At 40.2% G+C, this 19,061-nt stretch overlaps 1 protein-coding gene across 2 annotated transcripts in view; it reads right to left on the reverse strand.

The window, feature by feature from the left end:
- PTPN4 (protein tyrosine phosphatase non-receptor type 4) overlaps nt 1–19,061 on the reverse strand; it is a 149,968-nt gene that overhangs the window by 67,668 nt on the left and 63,239 nt on the right. For both annotated transcript variants that reach the window (XM_020805515.3, XM_072985244.2), the window contains exons 10-13: nt 18,850–18,938; nt 7,677–7,740; nt 1,831–2,003; nt 483–551 (exon numbers count right to left, since the gene is read on the reverse strand). In XM_020805515.3, coding sequence (XP_020661174.1) covers nt 483–551; nt 1,831–2,003; nt 7,677–7,740; nt 18,850–18,938 — 395 coding nt within the window. The remainder of the gene's footprint in view (nt 1–482; nt 552–1,830; nt 2,004–7,676; nt 7,741–18,849; nt 18,939–19,061) is intronic.

Here is a 19,061-nt window from a genome sequence, read left to right on the forward strand (position 1 = left end):
TTAGGACAAAGGCATAGAAGTTACCCAGCTAGTCTGAGACTAATGCTAGTTTCTGGGCCAATTCTACTAGACTGACAGCAGTTTGTCCTCCAGCAAGCATAAGAACAGGTATTAGAGAGGAAAGAGGTTCCCCTAGGACCAGACTAAATTCCCTGTTCATTCTTTGTTCCCAAGAAGCTTATTCTACTACAGATAATAGGTCCAGACATGTGTACTGACATGTGAAAGTCTCTCTGTGCAATCAAGAACTCTGGCTGATCAAGATTCCAGATCATTCTATGTGCAAAGTACAGTCTCAACCAGCTGGCATGCGGAAACAGCAGCAAACATTGTCTTCCTTCCCTTCCTGTGTTAGGCACACATGAGGGAAGGGAATTTCAGAACTGGACTATAGCAACCAAATGATTTTGAGGACAGGGAAGAAATCTAAGTAAAATAAGTCACTATAATCATGTGCATACAAATAATCTTAAGCTGCTTACCTGGCAAATACCCTGTCCTTATTAGCTTTTTCTTTACCATACTGTACAGACTGGACCTCAGTTCTCCCACTGAAAGCAAATTATAATGCTGAGATTAGAAAGTAAATGGACACAGACATACTTTGCCTCATCTAATAGAAGAATACTGACACATCAAAATCTAAAAATAAAAACTGAATTTTTTTTAGCTTCCCAAATCAATCAATGTTAGATGTAGCAAAGGTACAGCAGGCAATATTAACTTAACTCTCTATGTTTGAATGAATTTGTACGAACAGTTCTCACACGAACTGAATTAAAGGCCAGTATTCTGGCTGAAGCCTAGAGACAACTGGGTAAGTTTTCCTCTGTTCTGGCAGGCCCTCATGGGACAACCAATAAAGCAACCGGTTACACAACCAATCTCCAAAGCATAGTCACAGCTGACATGCAACAGGAACCCTTCAGAGATGCAGGAGTATTTACACAATTTTCCTTAGGTGATGCAGCAAGATACTAGTCACAGATTTCAAACTGGCAGCAGCAGGCTATAACAGCTCACATTTTCCTATCATTCCGGTACGTACTCTGTTTAAAATTGTAATACTGTAACTCTGTAATTAAGCAAACCTTGCCACTAAACAAAATATACATTACAATCAGGCATTTTTGCCTGAGAGTTTCTACCTAAAGCATCTACACAATGCCTTCTTTTCCAAGTGTATTGTTATGAGCACAGTTCATGGCAAGCTGTGGACTTGCACGCTCCCCCTAATCCCACATCATGGCCACAAGGAGGAGTCCACAAACTCTTAGGGCATCTCCTGTGCAACTCCATGACTGTGTCTAAATCTCCAAGATGCCAGAGTAGAAGAGAGAGAGAAACAGAGAGAAGGGCTCGGTTAGATTTCCAAATGTGGCCCCGAGTGATTCCTGCAGAGCCAAAAAGGACCTAGGCATCTGGGAATCTCAGGGTCACTGAGAATTTGCAAAGTCAATTAAGGTACTTATTTTGCCTTTCTTGATAAGCTTTACCTGCTGGTTTTAAGACAGAGTGGAGGAAAGAAAGCAGCTGTTGCCACCACTACGAGGCTGCTTCCATCATGAGTTTAAATACTGTGTGTGGCTATAACTGCCCATCCACGTACATAAGTATTGATGGGTATTTTGATGGGGATGCTGGGAGCCCTTTGCTTTTCTTTAAAAAATAAATAAAATTGTGGGTATGTACAGCATATTGGGAAGGTATGCAGGAGATTTCCCCAGATATCTCAAATTCTTGCCTCCATTCTATTTTCTGGGCCTTAACCATAAAATGAACAAAGTAAGTATTCCTTGACCACAAACATGTGTAGTAAGCCAGACTTACCAGTACCGGAACTTTGACCCCAAAGTAAAATAATGTGCAAAAAAATTCTTCTGAGGTGGCAGTGGTCTGTCTAACCGGAAAAAGGTGTGGTGTTCGACACAAGCTTTCCATAAATTCTTACAGGCTCGATAATTCACCATGTTGAATCCTAGTAATGTTTCTCTAGTTTCATGCTAGAAGATAAAATTTTAAGAAAGTGGTCTCATGATCCTGAAATATAACTGCTATGTTGGTTGTTTTGAAATGCTGACAAGTGTTTTGGGACTCAAGGACATTCTAGTACATATATTCAGCAACTGCTAGAAATGTTGGGCTTTCTTTTCTAAAACAAATATAGGTCACAGAACACCAGCCCCGCTGCCTACAGTTACTCATTGCATCAACAGTGAGACTTCCTTGAAGGTGGTAAATGTATTGAATGTTTTAAAGAAGCCCCTACAAAGGCAAGGGTAGCAGAGAGCAGAACACCCCTTCTACGCAGTTACATTTTGGCTATAAGGCTTTATGTACTGTTCTTCAACAATCGAAATTCCAAATACCACTGAATAATTGACTAGAGCCACTCAAAACGAAGCTTTCTGCTGATCAACTTCTAGACACTGGCTGAAATCCTGTTGCTTAGTAGACTACAGTGGCGCCTCGCTTAGCGATGTTAATTCGTTCAGAAAAAATTGCTGCTAAGCGATTTCATCGCTATGCGAAACACAGTTTCCCATTGAAATGCATTGAAAACCGGACAATCCATTCCAATAGGAACTAATTGCCATCCTTAAGCGAAAATCGCCATAGGAAACATTGCTAAGTGAAACACGGTTCCCCAATTGAAATGCACTGAAACCTATTCAATGCATCTCAATGGGGGGGAGGGAAAATACAACAACAAATTAAAAAAGATTCAGAACAAAATCAAATTTGGTTAACAAAGGGTTTATTAAGTGCACTTTATGATTTCAAACATTTTAAACAATAAACTTTAACTTTATACATAACAGGAAAACATTTAAAAAAACGCAAACATGAGGCTGTTTAAACCATCGTTAAGAGAAACAGGGGGCCCAAAATTTAATCACTATGCGAAGCATGGGCCCAACCATCACTAAGAGAAAATTGCCCATAGGGACCATCGCTAAACGAAGCGCAAAAACGCTCCGAAAAAGTCATCGCTAAGCGATTTCGTCGCTAAACAGAGCACCCGTTAAGCGAGGCACCACTGTATGTTTCATTATAGTAGGCCCACTGAATCAGTTGGGATTTGGAGTTAACTCTTTCTTAAATTCCATTGATTCTAATGGGCCTACTCTAGTTGCACCTTAGTTAAGCATCGTAGACAGAAGACTGGCAATATGCTGCTGAGGGATTCAGAACTGTCCTTGAAGTAACCTTCTAGTTTTGCTTAGGAGTAAAAGCTCACAGCACAGCTCATCTTTGAGGCTGGCGTATCAGCTGAGCACAGAGCAGTGGTGCAAAACAAGTTAAGCACTTCTCACTATATTTGGTCTTAAGAAAGCCCTCCTCCCTGGTGTCTCTCCCCCTCCCCCACGCCACAGTAGGCAGCCTGTACAGAACTTCACACGAATACAGGAAGTTGCCTTATAACAATTCATGCCACAGGTCCATCTAGTCAATTTTGTCAACGCTGACTAGCAGTGACTCTCGGGAGGGGCAGGGTTTCAGGCAGGAGACTATCAGGCAGGATTCTGGAGACTGAACCTAGTACATGCAAGGTATGTACTCTACAACTGAGGTAGGGCCTGTCCCCCTCAAGGGTTCATCTGCATATAACACCAAAATAGCATGCCATTTCAAACAATAAAGCATAATGCCTATTTTAACCCAAGCAGGTGTTGTATTTTCACCTTCTCCTTCTCTCTTCCTCCCTCTGCACCCTGCTTTAAGAACAACACGTTACCTACCTGTAATTGTACTTCTTTGAGTTGACCTCTGTGACTCACACTATGGATAATCCATGCATGCACGGAGCCTCCTCGGAATATTCTAGAGCTTCTGTGGTAGCAAAGGAAAATACATTAGCATAGACCCCTCCCCCCGGTGTACGTACCTTGGCGCCAAGGCTCTCCCTTTAGTTAGGTCAACCGCCGCATAAAGAAAAGGGTGTGACAGTGGGGAGGCCGGGTCGGGACGTGTGAATCACAGAGGTCATGAAGAACTACAATTACAGATAGGTAACCTATCGTTCTTCTTCATGGCCTCTGTGAATCACACTATGGGTGACTAAAAAGCTACCATACCCAGAGGAGGGTGTCATACCAAGGTTGATGATAACACAGCATGCCCAAAGGCAGCATCAGAATACTGCCGAATGTCCAATTTGTAGTGATTGATAAATGTGGATGGCTGTGAATATAATACATCATGATGGTGTTGTCTGTGGTTATTTGAATCATTTTGCCCACAAGATGGTTTTTGAAAGCTCTGCATGCTTTTATTAGTGTTAAGAGTTCTAGCTTGTTGATATGGAGGAGTTTCTCTCTTTGTGACCACCAGGAGTGGACTTGCAGGGATCTTCAATGGGTATCCCAGCCAGTAAGGCTGGCATCAGCAGTAACCTGGATTTGTGGGCAGGGTTGTTGAAAGGGCCATCCCATCGTCAGGTTCTGAGTGGAGTGCCACCATGCAAGCTGAGAGGCGAGTTCTGGAGTGACTTGCAGTGACATATGTGGTCAGTCTGTCAATGGGTTGAACAAGGCTAGGAACTATGCCTGGAGTTATTTTATTTTGAGGCGAACATGCTGAACCACAGTAGTCATGGACACCACAGTGCTTAAAACATGTTGGACTGTTAAAGCAGATACAAACACATGAGGAGTGAAGACACGTACAAAGTAAGGAATTAGATTGAGGCATTTGTCTGTTGGAAGAAATGCCTGAGCACATCTGGAGTCTATAATTGCTCCTATATAATGAACCAGCCTTGTGGGTTTTAACTTGGATTTCTGTAGATTTACTGCAAGGCTGAGATCCTGGAGAAGAGACAAAGTGAAGCGAATGTCTTGTTGTGCTTTGTGATGGGACCGTGCTACAAGCAGCCAGTCATCGATGTACAGTGGACCCTTGACTTACAGACGGCTTGACTTACAGACTTTTTGAGTTACAGACTTCTCTGGCCGCAAAATTTAGGTTTGACTTGCAGACTGAGATTTGACTTACAGACCAGAAAAAAACCAATGGAACAAAAACGGCCTGTTACGGGATTAATCACTTTTCAATGCACTGTAGGTCAATGGAGACTTGACTTACAGACTTTTTGACTTGAGAACCGCCTTCCAATACGGATTAAGTTCTCAAGTCAAGATCCCACTGTATGAGATGTGAAGTTTGTGAAGTTTGAGGTAAGCTGCCACAGGGGCCATGCATTTGGTGAATACTCGGGGAGCTGTTGTGAGTCTGAATGAGAGTTTTTGAATTGGTAGGCCTGAGTTCTGAGTGGAAGCATAAGTAGGGCATGAAAAACAGGCATCTCGTAGGTTTATGACTGCGAACCAGTCTTTTCTGCAGAGTAAGGGGAGGACAGACTCAAGGGTAACCATGCGGACCTTGGTGGTAGTGATGTATTGATTTAGCTCCCTGAAGTTGAGGATGGGGCAAAGGCCTCCATCTTTTTTGGGGGACGGTAAAGCAGCAAAAGAAAAACCTATGACTGTGTGTTGTAGTGGTATTAGTTCTATGGTGTCTTTGAGTAGTAATGACTATATTTCTTTTTGTAGCATTTGCGACGGAGGTGTGACGGTGGAGGAAGCTGGTGGAATTCAAGGCGGTACCCATTTCTTATGATGGAGAGCACTCAGGCATCTCAGGTAGTGATGTCTTTCCATGTAGGTTAAGTGCTTCCAAAGGGGAAGAGGAGAGGTGAGAGGTGGTATTGGGATCTCGGCTGGTTGAATGTCAAACATGATGCTTAAGCTTAAGGTCACTGTGCATAGTAGTGGTTTGTTGGCTAGGTTTGGCTCGGTAAGATTGTGTAGTAAGGTACGTAAGACGTTTGCTTTGAGGTTCTTGTTGAAATTTTAATTGCACTGAGGGTGTTGCTGGTATGTCGGGTAGACTCCTGAATGCCTGGCAGCTGTCCTCTTCTTCTGAACATTCTCAAGAATGTCATCAGTCTCGGCATTGAAGAGACCAACTCTATCAAATGCGAAATCGAAATGGAGGTTGCTATCGGTGTCGTGAGAGCTGTCGAGGTGGTAAAGGCATTGATGGACCACACTCTATTATGCTGGAATAGACAGATGCCAGTGACGCTGAGTGGGATGAGCGCTCATGGCCTGGAGCCGAGGAGTATTGATTGGGGCTCTTAGGTGCTGGCAGATAAGAGGTGCCAGGTAGTCCTGGGCGATCATGGTAACAAGATCGCTTCAACACCAAAGGCTCCCTAGCAGAGACATCCTGCAGGGGCAGCGCCACCGGAAGAGGAAGAGCGACTGGCCGATAACGCCTGGAGGGCTTCTCCGTTAGGTACCAATCGAGGCAAACAGCATACCGATGATGGTGTATTGAGCGTGATCTCTTTCCCCGTGAGAAGGCAAGCGGATACTCATATAGCCTTGATGTGTTTGATGATGTGCTGGAAGCTGAGGTGGGCCTACAGGGGCAGAGTAAGGCACAGTTTCTGGTTCCGTTTAGCGCCATGGATGTCTGACAAGGCAGTTTGTGAAGACTCAATCGGAGAGCCCGAGGATTGTCATGGGCTATCAGGGGAAGCCGTGAGTCGATCAACACGCTGTTTCCATTCAGGAGACTGCGATGGTGAGGTTGATGAGGTGGAAGTGCCTCCTCATCTGAAAGAGAACCGACGTAGATGAGGTTTCTAAACTCCAGTGGTTGTGGAGTCAGGGAAATGGTTTTGATTTCGAAGACTTATCCTTCTTCGGAGGTGACAGTTCTGGTGCTGAGGAAGCGTCCATGGACGGTTTTCTCTTACAGGCTGTTTCCGGTTGAGGGTTTCGACGTCGAATGTTTGGCTTGGTGTACTCACATGACTGTCAATATAAAGGACAGAGTAGGTTATCGATTGGAACGAGATGGAGTAGCTGACGGGCACTGTTTTGTCACTTCAGAAACAACTTCATCCACAGCTTTAGGGATTGCTCTCAGAGCCAAAGCTTGAGTCTAGAGAGACAACTGCAGAAAACTCCGTGTTTAAAATTTTTGCAGTGAGGGGATGAGGAAGTCTGATGGCCTCACCAAGGTAAAAAAGGCATTTAGGGAGGCCGTCACAGAGCGGGATCTTGTTATTGTAGGCTACGCTGCTTTTAAATGGGCCTGGAAAGGCCATGAACCAAGAACTGGTTTTGAAAAGAAAACAATGGAAAGGTGGTGGGGGGACGTTTCGGCCCTAAGGCCAGAGTGTATCTTGTTTTGAAAATAATAATAATTAATAAAGTTCAATAACATCCCTACTTTCGTTTTCAGATTTCTCACAGAAGCAATGATTGAGGCTCTCAATGCGGCAGGTGAAAGAAACTGAAGGGAGAGCCTTGGTGCCAAGGTACATATACCACAGAAGCTCTAGAATATTCTGATGAGGCTCCGCGCATGCGTGGATTACCCATAGTGTGATTCACAGAGGCCGCAAAGAAGAACAAGTATCTGTTCACTACATTTCTAAACATAAATTTAAAGCATATAACACAAGCACATATTAATAAACTAAAGACTGCTTAAAGTGAAACAGTGTCTGTCCTTAGATAATTACTGAATCCACATATAAAAGAAACGGAAGGAAATTATCAAATACAAAGCTCTGAAAGGTGTAACTTGCAAGACAACAATCATATCACAAGAAAACAGTTTGGAATTGAGATGATATAGTAAAGGCCAGTACTCACCAATTCTTTTCTAAGCTGAATAAAAAACTGTTTGCACTTAAAAGAAATTTTTACAATCTTCAACCTAAAGGAAGGGAAAGAAAATGTGATATGGATGAGTCACAATTTCTGTTGGTTCATCTATTGTTCCTATCCTATTCCAGAATAAATTCCATTACTGTTGCAATGTACTTTATAGAAGATTATAAAATGCTAAGCAAATTTGTCACACCCAAGTCCATAACTCCAGTAGGGATGTAAAGGGTCATGTGGATTTCATCTTCAGTCTGGGACTTTTCCAGTCTTCCCTCTCACTGTAGGCTTTTTTTCCCTACCCAAAAGCCTCTAGTAAGGTTGGCGATCAAGTGGAGCAGCTTGAGATGGAGCAGTAGAGAACAAAATGGAAGGGAGACTGAGAATTAGAAATGCCTTTAATACACAGAACAGCTTTCTGCTTGTGTGCTTGGATCCTGGCATAGTAACTCCCAGAAACATCTATCGCAAACTGCTGGAAGGGGTTTCTGGGAGTTGCAGTAGAAAACACTTGGGTTACCCAAAGCTGGGAGCCGCTGCTATAATAATACAGTACTGCCTCACAATATGAATGTAATTCATTCCACGAGTAGCACTGTCTTGCAAAATTTTCATCTTGCAAAAAGCAGCTTCCCATAGGAATGCATTGCAATGCATTCTTATGGGAACCTCGCAAGAGAAAAATAATTCATTTGTCTTGCGAGGCATCGGTCTTGTGAAAAACATTCATCTTGCAAAGCACGGCCATAGAAGAAGTCATCTTGTGAGGCACCATAGCGATCACAAAAACCATTTGTCTTGCCGGTTTTTCATCCCGCGAGGCGTTCGTCTCACAATGCCCTGAAGCATGTCAACACTATTGTTATTTTAAAAATAAAAGAGAAAGATCTCTCCCCTCATTAATACCAGTCACATTTCTCCTTACATGACACACACAGTTATCAAAATAGCTGATTTTCAATTTGTCCTTATGTTGTGTTTTTTCAACTTCACTTTTGTTTGTACAGTGTTACAGCTCATAAAATCAAATAATGTACTCCTTTTGTTTACACATTTGTTCATGGTTTTAATTAAATGCAAACAATTGCAAGGATTTATGCAAAATAAGTATAATTATTTAATCCTTGAAGGCCAGAAGGCTCCTAGCAATTTTTCCTTCAAAGAAATGAGCTTCTTTCCTACAGAACAGACATAAAATTGAACAAATATATTCTGTCCCAAAATAGGGAGTTTCGCAAAGCATCTAAAGAATTAATCAACCCAATTACATACACTTGCTAGTTATTTTTGCTTCTTGAGAGTACAGTGATATTGTGTGGAACAGGATATCACCATTCTACAAGGCAAGTCTAAAAATGGAGACAGCCAAAACAAAAAATTGTAGATTTGAAACTGGATTTCTGATGAGCAACACATTTGGCACAATGTACTAGCAGACAGTCTGATTTTTCACTGTGCCAAATTTGGGGACATTTGGATGACAGGCTTTTGATTTATGATGTTTCTAAAGGTAAAACTGCTTTACCCTCTCCATTTAGAAATAGGTGACCCCAGATTTAATATCGCTCACATGAAAAAGACCAATTGTGCTTATCTTGAAACAGAATGGTTTGTCCTAAACCCCTTTTATTTTTTGGAAATAATCCAGATGGTAAGGGCTGAAATACTGGTCCTCAAAAAAGGCCTTTCAAATAGAAGAAACAGTCATTTTCTTGAAACTTATCTGGTACATATCTTGTACAGACTTGTAAAGGAAAGCAGCAGTTTTCGCACAGGATAAATTGTTGCTGTGTTAATGGGAGGGGAGAACTGCAGTACTACTAAAAGTCACAACTTTTACGAAAAAGAGTCAAAAAGTGTTTGCTTTAAAGAAAGCAATGGAGTGACAGTCCTCTAGAAAGGCAGACATTTTGCCATGTACCTCCAAGGAATTAGTATATAATTTTATAAGGCATAATCAAAGCATTTTCCCATACGCTAAAAAGCACATCGCAGTTGCATTCTGTCTTAGGAGAAAGTGATTTCAACAAATACTCTCTCAGGATTGGAGACTAGTCTCTTGAACAAGGTTCCTTCTAAGCCAGGGGCGCGCATCTTTGCCACCCTGCACACAGCTCTCTTCCTCTGCCACACAGCGATCATGTTAGGTTCCAGTCGCAACAGAACCCTGCATGCGGGTGTGGGCTTGCATCCGCACGCAAGGGTGAAGCTGTGTGCACACAAGAGGGGGAGCCCTGCCCAGTGGGGCTGAAAATCAGAGGGCACATTGCTCTTGACGTAAGTTTTCAAAGGAGAAATTGGCTCCATCTCTGCAGCAATCTGAACTTTGGAAAATGTCAAAAAGGATCCAATTAGCTGAGGCTGCAAGCACACCTGTACACTTTCCATACCTCTGTTGTACTGAATAGTGGTCACTTGGTATATATATGTGGACAAACATCTCAATGTGTTACTGATTCATTTTCTTTAGTTTATTTAGACTTATACACCGCCCCTCTAGACAAAGTCTACTCGGGGCAACTTACATAAATGATAAAATACAATAAAATAACATGCATAATGATATCTAATAATAAAACCTACTAACTAATGGATATATACAAAAAGAGTTTAACAAGGGAACATTTCCCTACTATAACTGTGCCCTAAGTCTTGGGAAAAGAGCTTTTTGGCACCTTCCTGGCTAAACAGGTTGTTTTATAAATTCATGCTTGCAAGAGAAATCTGTGTCTGCTTTGGTCATAAAGTTGTTCATTGGAGATCTTTCTAACTCACAGGATTGTTGTAAGGACAGTAGGTACTGCTCCAGCAACTTGGGCTAAAAGTGGAATATAAAATAAATCAAGAAATGTCATTTCTTCTCCTTTCCTTTTATGTTACTTGATTTTACAGTGGTGCCTCAATTTATGAACGTCCCTACTTAGGACCAATTCGACTTACGACCAGCTCCGGCCGCAAAATTTTGTTTCTACTTGCGACCGCAGCTTCCACTTAAGAACAGAAAAAGGCAGGGGGAAAAGGCAGGAAATTCAAATTGCTAACTGTAGGTGGTGACAAGGCTGCTTCTTTGTAGCTCTTTTGCCCCAGCAGTTAGAGAGTGTGTTGTGGCTGGAGGCTTGGGACTGCCTCCTTCTGCTTCTGAAAGAGTGTGTGTATGTTTGCAGGGAGGCTTCTGTTTTTCTGTGCTGTGTCTTGGGGGGTTGTTTGTTTTGGGGGTTTTCGCCAATTTCCGATGGGTCTTGAGGGGTTTGTTTTTTTGGTCCCACCCCCCAATTTCTGATGGGTTTTTGGGAGTTTGGTTGTTTTTGGTCCCCCCCCCATTTCCGATGCTGATCTAGACTGTCAATCAGGTCAAAATTTTAGGTATAAGGGTACACTAGACAGAAGGCCTATGGATATGTGGAGTGAAGTGGCCTACAGATATAAAGCCTATGGAATGAACTAACTTGTGGCATGGCCTGCCTATGGAATGGCACTGAGGAAACCTTTCTTTCATATACAACACAATTGACTGTTTCCTGTTGGCTGAGAATTCTTTCCAGCCTGGATTTTTGCATGATGAAATGAGAAAAAAAAAAAAAGACAGATAGACAATTGCTGTGGCAACAAGGCTTGAAGACAATGGAACAGTGTGGACAAGCTACAAGGTTGGATACTTTCAATGGCTCCAGGCCCAGAGTGTACTCTGATAGGATGCTATGGTCACATCACGTGCAGCAGGACAAAGAGATGATTTACTTTCAGGGAATAAATAAAAAAAGCAGTGCAATGCACTTTTTCTCCCAGCTTGCCATCTACCAACACAGAATTGAATTTTAGAGATGAAGGTAAAGAAGCCTAACAGGATGCAGGAAAATTATAGCCATCAGTGGAGCAAAAAGCAATTGTTGCTTGGGATTCAAAGTCACATTCATTCATTATGCCCACATGCAGATGCTTCCCAGTTCACTTTCTCTTGTGTAATTTTTGCTTTTGGAGATTTTGACTGCTCTGTGATTCTGAGAGAAGCCTCAGTTTTTACAATGGGGTAAACCTTCTGGGAGATTCTAAATCTCTCTTACTGTGTTCTTTTATTTATTCCTTATCTTTCTCTCTCTTTCGCTCTCTCTCATTTCACTACTTTATTTTATTTTTCTTTTAATTTTCTGGATCAACTCACATTCTCCTGAATCTTCAGGAACCTGTTTCTTGGAATCGGTAGCTATACGTCGTTCTTTCTCAATATTTAGGCCAAACAGCTGGAACATAGTCAGCTTCAAATAGAGGGCTGGTGGAAGGTTAGGGGCAAATATTATGTTTTATTAAGGCGGTAACTGAGGCTGATTTTTGCATAATAATACAGATTATTCTGCTTTGCACTTTTCATTTCATCACTGCATTGTACTGTTACAAATTCACTGATTTTTCTTTGATTTCTTTTATATTTTGGCTTCATTTTGTGGATCTTATTCTGTTTATGTGCTGTGATTTAAATAAATCTTCAATTTAATTGCACATATGGATAGCCTCAGATCATCTCTGGTTACACCTTTCGCCCACTGGGGCAAATAAGGGACCTCATTTTCATAGGCATTGTTCTTCACATTTTTTTAAAAAAATGGCTACAAACTACCATTTGGCTCCCAAGCCCCCCACATCTGCTCACCCTTGCTCTAGTCAAGTAACTGTACAACTGAAATACACAAGAAAGAAATACAGAAAAAAGGGAAAAAATAAACAAAAAGCATCTACACAGAACAATACGTATAAATATTTTGTGATAATTCTGCAAATGTATTTAGATTTGGTGTTGAAAAAAATGTGCAGGCTTTCCTATAGAAAGCATGCTTTGAACCGATGCTTCCCTTTTCTTAATGTGCAACAGCAAATCATCGGATTACTCTAGTCAAAAAACTGCCAGTATGCTGTTGAGTGTGTGACTGTACCTCTTCACTATGACTTCCAAAAACTCTACAAAACAGCTGATTGAATTATGTAAACAAGGACATCTGCAATTCATTGTACTGAAAACGCAGACTGTCTAAGCATTAGGGAAGAGGTAAATTCTGGCAGAGTCTGAACCTGTCACTCATAGTACTACATGCCAAAATGCTGCTCATCAGGCCAGCCCCTTCCAATCCATTGCCCTCCAGAGCTATGGTGGTTCTGGACAGCAACAGTTGTAAGCCAATTCCTTTGGAGGGTTAAATCTTGCACAAGGCTGATGGCAGTTCAACAGGGAGCAGTGCTGTTCATTATCTTTGTCATTCTCATTATCTTTGTCATTCTCATGAGGGACAATGGGGTAGGCTGGAGTTAAGTGTTGACAGTCCTTAAACTGTGATGCTGTTGTATGGCAAGAGGTCCTTTATCTATGCAGTCATCCCTAGGCAACATGATGATTAGCAGTGGATTCACTACACTTGCATTTCTTTTAATGCGCTCACTGTACCTCAATGTTGTTAAGCAAGGGAAAGATTACAAACAGTACAGCTTATACAAGAAGTGACACAGCTTTAATCATGTGATGTAAACACATAACCAGTGTTCAGGTAAGCAAATCTTTGCAGTGTCATGTATTTCTTATTTCTGGGCCAAACGTGGTCTCACTCAAAAGTGGCCTGTCATAAGCCCCTTTTTTTTCTACCACTGCTTAATCCCATCTCCTGCTAACTGTACCAGGTGTGTTCAATGTTTCCATGCCACTAATGGCAATATATACGCAGCAATGTGAACTAGGTCATCATGGTTGGGCGGGGGTGGGGGACAACTAAGCCTCCTCTTTGTCCTTTCAGTGACCCCAAATCAGACATCTGCAATCAGGGTTGCTGGGGAGGGAGAATAAGCTTGATCAGTTAATATATATTGCTTGCTTTCTAAAAAGCACACCACAGAAATGTTTATTCTAAGCACATTTTCCTAGGATTTTTAAATTTGAAAGATTAGGTACATTGCTAATGAAAAACAATGTATATCAGAGTAAAATGGCTGTTGGGGACAAGAGCTGCTTCTAACTTCATGTGTGGCCAGGGAAACAAATGGACAAGATGGCATCATAGCTATTCAAAACTGAAACCATGTGTGATTGCATCACTTACCAGATACATCAGATAAGAAAGTAGAACAAACCAATCCACTTAAATGAGTCTAACCTCCCAAAGAGAAAATTAATCACCACTGACCTATGCAGCAAGACCAACCTGCTGTAAGGAAAGTACTTGTATTGTTTTCTCCAACCAATTTTAAATACTAATTTCAACTAATTAAAAAGCCCTGATCTACAAGTAACTCTCACACATGCACATACACACATACCAATTCAATCTTTGTAAAAATGAGCTAAAGTAAAACAAACTAGGGATCACAAATAAAGCTGGATTCTGACAGTAAAATCTACAACAAAAAAGAAAAACAAAGAAATGTATTACAAAATCCAGCATTATTTCAACCACAGTAATATTCTAAACTACTAATATGAACTGCTTAACAAAGAACAAGTTTCTATCAAATAATTAACCAAATACCTGTAAGAATCAAAGACAGAAGAAATGCCAAAAAATTAAAATGAGCTCAAATCATGCAAATGTCTCTTACACATGGATTCACAACCAAATATACATGAATACTCTGCACATGTACGTATGTATGGCTTTATGTACAAGGGAATTTATGCACATCGTTTGGTCCTTTTCAAACCATTCAGGCATCTCAACTGTTCCTTGGCAAAGTAGTGCAAAGTCTAATTGGAAATCTTTTCAAAATTTAATTCAAGTGTACAGTACTCATGATTGTATTAGTACATGTGGGCATATAAAACCTGATTACTTTCGAAAGCAATGATGAGCATATTTGTACACATATATACACATGGGATCTTAGAATCAACAAATTCCATTAGTTACTACTTAGTAATCTGATGACTAATTAACATCAGTTTGTAAAAGACAAAGCTCTGGAGGGAGAAAGTGCTTTAGAAGAACATACATATATTTCAACTCGGAATTACCTATGCACCCACTTTAATAATAATCGTGGCTTAATATATACTTAAGATTACCTCCATCTGATTCCATAAACACTTATGAAAAGGTAAGTCTATAGAAGACACAATGATTATATCCAGACATAATGACAAAGTATCGCTTATTTAGAAAAAGGAAGAGTGAGTGGACAATGCAAGCAATGATGAACTAATGGTTTATCATTACAGGAACAAGCCTTTAGCTCATGCAGTCCTGCCTACTGTCTTCTCCTCAAACAGGAATACGAAGAGTCAGGAATTTTTTGAGTCTGTTTTTAAATAACAGCAGCACAATTTACTGTTACACAGAAATACAGCCAGTGTGTGACCCAGTCTGATCAAGAATATACCTACTGTGATGCATCAGTAATTCTCATTAAGAAACACGACTAAGCCACACAATGACTACAGAAATCCTTGACCATTCTCTACTACTGCATTCCATGAGATGACTTAGCTGAGCCTCAATAATCTTCCAGGTGGTTGCAGATATGTGAAAATATTTACTGATCTGCCATGGTCACAGTAATTTTTTTTAAAAAAGCATTCTGAAAGCATGCTAACAGAAAGGGAGAGGAAGATGAAATTGAATTGTCATTTGAAGACCATTTTGTCTTCACCTAAAATGCTGCACCTAAAATGTTACCATATGTGTAAGTATCTGCCTCTGTCCACCAGCTGAAAAAAATGACTGACAGGATGGAAGCAATTACAGTGGTGCCTTGCACAATGATGTTAATTGGTTCCAAAAAATTCATCGCTGTGTTAAACCATCGTTCTGCGAAACACCATTTCCCATAGGAATGCATTGAAAACCGGTTAATCCGTTTCAACTGGAACGGATTGCCGTCCTTAAGCGAAAATCGCCATAGGAAACATCGTTGAGTGAAACCTGGTTCCCCAATTGAAATGCATTGAAGCCGACTCAATGCATTTCAATGGCTTTGCGAAGTTCTTTTTCGCTCCTGTAAAAGTGTCTTAAACCGTTCAAAGGCTTTCAATGGAGAATAAACAAATTCACCAAAAATTAACGACAACCCAGAACAACACCAAATTAAGTTTGCATAGGGTTCAGGAGGTGGGCTAACGATTGCAAGCATTTAAAACAGGTTTCTAACAGTTTAAGACACTTTTACAGGAGCGAAAAAGGGACATCGTTGAGTGAAATTCCCCCATAGAGAACATTGTTAAACGATGGGGGAAATTCCTCAAACCCATTGCTGTGTGAATTCGTCATTGTATGAAGCAATCGTTGTGCGAGGCACCACTGTACAGTCTTCATAGGTACAGAAGACAGTTTTGAGTCTTCAACACTATCTCATTGTAAATCATTATCTCAGTGTCTAACTCACAAATAATGTATGTAATTATATACCACATCTTACATTGTCTCTCCTTTATGATACATTTTGCAACATATTCCATTTACATGGAGTTTTAAATCATTCTTTATATAAATTCATACCAACTTTAAAAACTATGTTTTCTAAATTACTTCATTTTCTTTTTATCTGAACTAGAATAAGCTTTCCCTCCATGCCAATAAAATCAAACTGTAGTTCAAAATCATTTGTTCTGTAGTGCCTGTAATTCAAGCTTATTACATGTGAATGCTATCAACAAGCAATTCACATTCAGAAATTCTCAGAGAAAAGAAAGCCTTGGTGTACTTGAAAAACTATTATAAAATTGTCCATAAAACTTAGCATAAACTTTAAGCTATAGAGCTGTCACCAGTAATATGCAGGATAAATTCTAAATTAGGTAGAATGTAATAAATTGAATGTATTTTCAGCTATTATACATATAATTCCACCTAGCTTTGTTTATTATCTTGAGACAGCAAGAAAAGTCACTGAGAAAACTTGAGGCTGGTACAGTAACGACACTTAAATGAATGACTCCCAATGTTCTGCCAAGGTATAGTTCCCTCTCTTCTTGGCAGCCTTTTAGTTCCTGGTAGCTCTAAACTATTCATCCTCAAAGTATTCATAGCCTTGCTTTAGCTGACTTGAGCATCAGGGCTTCCACTCACTTTTCCTTTTCTATATATTATTTATTTATTTATTTAAAATATTTCTAGCCTACTTTCTCCTTAAAAAGGACCTAAGGTGGCTTCCATCATTAAAAGACAGTATTTAAAGCTAATAGTAGTAACAAAAGCAATACTAAAAACACATTCAAAGCAGTAAGATACAACAATCCATCTAAAAACGTCACTCAGACACCCATTCAAACAGAGAAAGCTTGCCTGAGAAGAAAGATGTTCACCTGCTTTTGGAAAGACAGCAAAGATGAGGCCAGTCTGGCTGTAGAGAGTGGGGTCCCAAAGTCTGGGAGCAGCAACTGAGAAGGCCCTCTCCCATGTTCCTACCAAATTCACCTATGAAGGTGGTGGGACTGAGAGAAAGGCCCGATGATCTTAACACCCAAGCAGGCACATAAAGAGAGTTGTGGACCTTGAGACAGCTTAGACCCAAGCCATTTAGGGCTTTATAGGTGAGAACCAGCACTTTGAATTGTGTTGAAAAATGGACTGACAATCAGCAGAGCTGCTGTAACTTTCTCACCTGCTGCTTCCTCTTCCACTCCATTGTCCTGTTTCTTCACGAAAAACATATACTCAACATTTTCCTCATCTTTAAATTCCCACTTGTTCACAATGAAACCTGGCTCCTTCCCTCTGACACCACCACCATTGTCCCCCTCACACATTGGTCTGGAAGCTACAGTGGTGGTAGATCACCCCAGCCACTTGCATTTCCACCTCTACTTCTCAGCACACATTGACTTTCTTCATTTCATACGATACACCACTTTTGTACTGTGATGCTGTATCAGCTGATCCCATGGCTAATTCCTGGTTGCTAATTCCCATCTGTTCTCAATTCTCTACAATATATAATAATTTATTTCTTCCGATTCACTCCCTATTGCATTCAAGCAGACCATTATTTATTCTCTATTCACAAATAAACCATTAAATGTTTGCATCTAAATTCTGAAAGCATCCAGCTTACAATTGTCTTGATTCTTTCTCACTGAACTCTTCCGCTGACTTGCTACAACCATACATATATATCAAAAAACAATTTGTCCCCTAAATAACTTTTCACAGGCCATTACACTGGAAAAGTGGGCTAGAATATCCTTTTCCCCACAAAATTCTCCTCAAAATCCAGTATTTCTGTGACATTTCGGTTCAACCTTTTAGGCTACACATTTTGCAGCTATCTGGCCCAAATCCTGTTGCTTAGATTAGTAAACTGCACTACAGCAGGCCAATTGAATCAATGGAGATTTGGTGACTTAACTTATCTTGTAAATTCCAAGGATTGAAACATGACTACTCTATCAATTACTTTAGCTTAGGAAGTTGAGTGATAGTAAGACTATTTGAATAAATAAAACTAATGACAGGGTTGATTCATCCCCATTCAATGGGGTTGGTCTAGTGAGATTTAATATGCCAAGCAATAGGATTTGGGCCTCTCAATCTATGCATGCAATGGGAAATGCACCACATATTCATATGCAAAGTGTCTCCTCTTTACCAAAGAACTGCAGTTGATTGCCATTTCCAACCTCACACATTCTCCAACCCAAGGCCAAATTAGTAGCTCCCTGCATGTATGCTATTCAAGAAAGCCCCCTGAAATTCAGCAGAAGGAGTTGTGGTTAAGAACAGGAAATTAGAAATCCCTGTTGCATGAGCAGACTCCTATCCACAGTTATCTGGATCTGGTTATTTTCATAACCTGATCAAAACAGGATGAGCTGAAGATTTAACACAAAAATAGTTGTCATGAATGATATTTTTCTAGCTGAATTAAATTAATCAGCCTGTAGCAATATTAGTACAGGAAATATAGTGTACAATATATTTCCTGTACTAATATTGCTACAGGCTGATTAATTTAATTATATAGCAAATATAATTAAATATACTATAGCAAATCTATACTATAGCAAATCTTGTGTCATTTTCAGTAATAAATCTATGCACAGGAGAGGTAACTGGAAATATCAAAAGAGATATCCAAAAGATAGTAAATCTTTAAATAACTTACACTCGATGTACATCTTAATTACAATAAAGCTACTGGTTTCAGCACATATTTTGGGAAAAAAGGCAATAGTTTTCTTTAAAAGGATGCTTACCATGGAAAGATGTTAATCCGTACCCTGTTCTTATAAATTAGTATGCCTCCTGACATAACTCCAATCATAATTTCATTGTTACTTTGATCCTAAAAGATAGTGTGAGAGAAATAACATGAATAAAATAGCTACTTATGAGTACTCTTTCTCACATCAGTAAATGTGCAAACATTCCCTCCAGATGAACCTGCAATGCCTATAAGGTGTTCTCT

Source organism: Pogona vitticeps, chromosome 1, assembly GCF_051106095.1.
Source record: "Pogona vitticeps strain Pit_001003342236 chromosome 1, PviZW2.1, whole genome shotgun sequence".
In the NCBI taxonomy this organism is placed as follows: domain Eukaryota; kingdom Metazoa; phylum Chordata; class Lepidosauria; order Squamata; family Agamidae; genus Pogona; species Pogona vitticeps.